This window comes from Aplysia californica, unplaced genomic scaffold (genome assembly GCF_000002075.1).
Source record: "Aplysia californica isolate F4 #8 unplaced genomic scaffold, AplCal3.0 scaffold00643, whole genome shotgun sequence".
In the NCBI taxonomy this organism is placed as follows: domain Eukaryota; kingdom Metazoa; phylum Mollusca; class Gastropoda; order Aplysiida; family Aplysiidae; genus Aplysia; species Aplysia californica.
Genome location: NW_004797913.1, coordinates 256,006 through 259,813, shown reverse-complemented (window position 1 = coordinate 259,813; position 3,808 = coordinate 256,006). Strand labels below are relative to the sequence as shown.

Genomic DNA, 3,808 nt, shown 5'->3' with positions numbered 1-3,808 from the left:
GAAGTAGGTTTTAAAAAGTACAAAACGACAACAAAAGCAACAATAACACAAACAACAACAATAACAACAACAACCCCCCACAAAACAACAACAACAACAACAACAAAGCAACAAAACAACAACAATAACAGCAACGAAACAACTCCCCTAAAAAACACACCAAAAAACAAAGACGAAACAAAATCACCACCAAAAACAAAACTAAACAAAATGAAAACAACAACAACAACAACAACAACAACAACAACAACAACAACAACAACTTATGAGCCCAAACAAGCAAACCAAAAAACCAAAAAAAACCCCAACTCAACAAACAAAACAAAAGAACAATTTAAAAAATAATTTGAAAAACCGCTCCAAACAAAACGAAACAACATCAATCAAACACAATAACTAATCGGTTTGCTTTGTTGTTGTTGTTGAGCCAAGGTGGGAAGACCATCAGGTGACAGGTTGTTGCCCCTTCTGTTCCAACCTGGATATTGCTCAACTTTGTTGAACATACACTTGGTTTGTTGAGCACGGGACATAATTTGTCTCAATCCTAAATGTTGAAATTGTACGGGTTTAACGCCCCTATCAACACCTTTAGATTATTTAAGAGACGGGCCTCCTTGTTTAACGTCCGTCTCCGAAAGGACCGAGCCAAGTGGGGAAATTCGTGCAAAGTGCCTTTCCCAAGGGCACAACGTCGGACCGAGCTGAGGCTCGAACCCACGAATCGGCAATCTCACGCTTACGAGTCCAGTAGCCTAACCGCAGGCCTACCGATGTCTCAATCTGAGCAAGGAAGTGATATCAGATCGAATTTGGTCCTGCGTCTTGAGCTGTTTGGACCTTTCTGAAAAAGGAATGAAGCGCTCATTGTTTTTGTTTTTTGTTAGTATTTTACGGCGCTAGCAACTGTATAAGGTCATATGAGCGCGCGGGACACACCTAACATTTTCATTTGGTAGGAAATTTTGAATTTTGCCCGGGTGGCGACCGAAGCCTACTCTTATCGATTTTAGATCACCAAGGGATCTTTAATATGCGCAATTTGCACACGAGCCCTCCGAGCTTTTTCGCCCTTGTCCGAGAAGGCTAGGTGTAGATCTTTCCTACCAGAAAATCAGGGTTGTAGCTGAAAGACGGCAGTATGAAGGAGCCATGGAGTAGCAGTAGAAAGGCTGCTGAAAGAGTCAGGATCCCAGGAGAGTGGGGAAAGGAGGTTAGGGGGTGGGGGAAGAAAGAGGAGACAAAATCAGACGACAGAACAATGCTAGAGAGAGGGAAAGGAGGCGAAAGGAGACAATCTTAGAGAAGAAAATTGTTCGGTCGCTACCCGGATTTGAACCATATACCTTTGAATGAGAGGCCAACACCTTAATCTCTAGGCCTCGAGAGCCTTTGTCAAAACATAGAGTGTTCGGGCGGCGGGGGCTTGTATCCCGAGGAAACTCTACAATGAGATGGAAACAGTTACTTGGTTGAAATTAATTAATTAAACGTTTGGGTCAAGGCTAAGGTAATAAGAGAAGCACGCTGACACGTTGTTAGAGCCTAATTATTATTTAGTACTCTCACGGTGCAGTTGTCTTCACGTTCATTTCTATATTAAAGAATTTAAAAAAATTGTATTGTGAGGGTGCGGTGGCGGAGCGGTTAGTGCGCTGTCTCCGAAGCGGAAAGTCTGGGTTCGAGCCTCGGTTCGGACACTGATTTTTTTCGCCCATCCTGCCCACCCAGCAGTAATGGGTACCTGACTTCAAGTTGGGGAAGTAAAGGCGGCGTGGAAAGGAACTGTCCACCCTACCACAATATGCCGAAGGCCCAGGAATTTGTCTCACTAACATGGCAACCCCCAATGTACGGATCGGATGCGGGAACAACTTCATTGTGTTATCCCTTGCCCCTTTTTCAGATGCCATTTAGTGATCTTATTCGTATCTGGTAATCATTGACTACGAGAATGTAAGTCAGTAACTACAGTGATGCTTCAATACTGAGATGAAACACTATGAGAATATTATGAATAACAAGGATCAATAGATCTATTTGTCAGTGTTTCATTAATAAATTCATAAGTTTGAACGTAGAATTATTTCATCCCTGACAGGCAGCCACTTCTTGCCACATGCCATTTTTGAAGGTCTCAATATTTATGCTGACTAGGGAGGCTTCTGTTTTTGCGTAGGAATTAATTTTGAATTGTGCCCGGATGACGCTCGAAGGGCCTATTATTTTCAATGTTAGAACCGCCCTGGGTCTCGACCTTTTAGTTTAAACCTATCCGTACATCGTGTTTTACTATCGTATCCATACGATGTGAGGAACTCTGTGCCACCACTTTCCAAAGAGGAAATTTACCTTTTAATCTGATCCGTACGCTTTGCATGGCATTCTGTCAAAATAATTTACTGAGAAATACTGACAGTTTTAAAAAGATCATCGTACTAGAAGTATTCTAAATATATGTGAAGAATACAATCCCGGAGGTACGAAATGACCCCAGGACGTACGGACAGGGTTAAGTTAACGTGGGAACTTCCACAAGGAACCTTCAAATTATTCGTATTTTTCCGAGATGACAAGGTGATCGATCTAACCTACCCTAGGATCAGGGTGTGAAGAAAACTCGAGGAACCTTAATCTTAACTACTGATGATTTATTTATAGAAGCACCAATAATCCATGTCTAGGGGCTGTTTTCGCCTCTTTCTCCTCAGTTGCCAATTAATTATTATTTACACCTCTACTTTTGTGGGTGGTTGGCCGGTGCTCTGGTGCGGTTTGCTCCTTCTTTCCTATCAATCATCTATCGCCCTTATCTACCCTCCTTCTATTTTGTGTTTGTTACTCTCTTGTAACACCTCTGATCTTTGGCACTTATACGATCTTATTGTGTTGCAAGTGCCGTAAAACTCTTACTAATACTTAATACAAAAAAACATTAAGTTTTGTGCACCCTGAATACGCAATTTTTAATTTGTGTCACTTCCTGTAATCGAAGTGTTCATTTCATTTTCTTGTTGTACATCTTGGGTTTACATGTGTTTGCGTATCTCCTTAGTTTAGTGTTAGTAGAGGTTTTACGGCGCTCGCAACTGCATAAGGTCACTTGAGTGCCAGAAGATTAGAGGTATTACAAGAGAGTAACAAACATACAAAAGAAGAAGAGGAGATAAGGACGATAGATGTTTGATAGGAAATAAGAAGCAAACAACACCAGAGCACCCGCCAACCACCCACTACGTACCTCCATTCGGAGAATCAGAAAGAACAGTTAAATTTACTTGTTTGTTTGCTCCAGACTGAGTAAAAGTTAGAAATATTTTCACAAAGCAAACCCTTTTTGTCTTATTGCTATCTTGATTTCCCATGCGACGGTTTATCTGCAATCAAAGAAGCAGAAGAAATAGTCTGATTTATTAATGTGTTTACTATACACATCGAGTGATACTTTGAAATGTGTCCACAAAGCAAAACATTTTCTTTTCTTATTGTAATCTTGATTTTCAATGTGTTAACATAGTAGATACCTCAAATCAGAGAATCAGAAAGAGCAGATGAATTATTACCATGTACTTAATTGTTTACGCCAAATTTGGACATACGAGTATTTTGAAATCTTTTCCCAAAGCGCAAGATTTTATTTCGCTTTATAATCCTGATCATTCTATGAGTCGACAAAATATCACCATTCAGAGAATCAGAAAGAACAAACTTAATCAATTTACTTGTTTCTTTATATGCGCTCATATGACCTTATGCAGTTGCGAGCGCCGTAAAACTCTTACTTAAACTTATTATTTTATCTTCCTTC

At 40.3% G+C, this 3,808-nt stretch overlaps 1 protein-coding gene across 1 annotated transcript in view; it reads left to right on the top strand.

Moving 5' to 3' along the window:
* The window catches only part of LOC106011004 (cilia- and flagella-associated protein 251), a 4,824-nt gene extending 2,878 nt beyond the window's left edge, over positions 1 to 1,946 (top strand). The window contains exon 4 of the mRNA XM_013087820.1: positions 1,907 to 1,946. Within this exon, the coding sequence (XP_012943274.1) occupies positions 1,907 to 1,946 (40 nt within the window). The remainder of the gene's footprint in view (positions 1 to 1,906) is intronic.
* Positions 1,947 to 3,808: the final 1,862 nt, after the last annotated feature.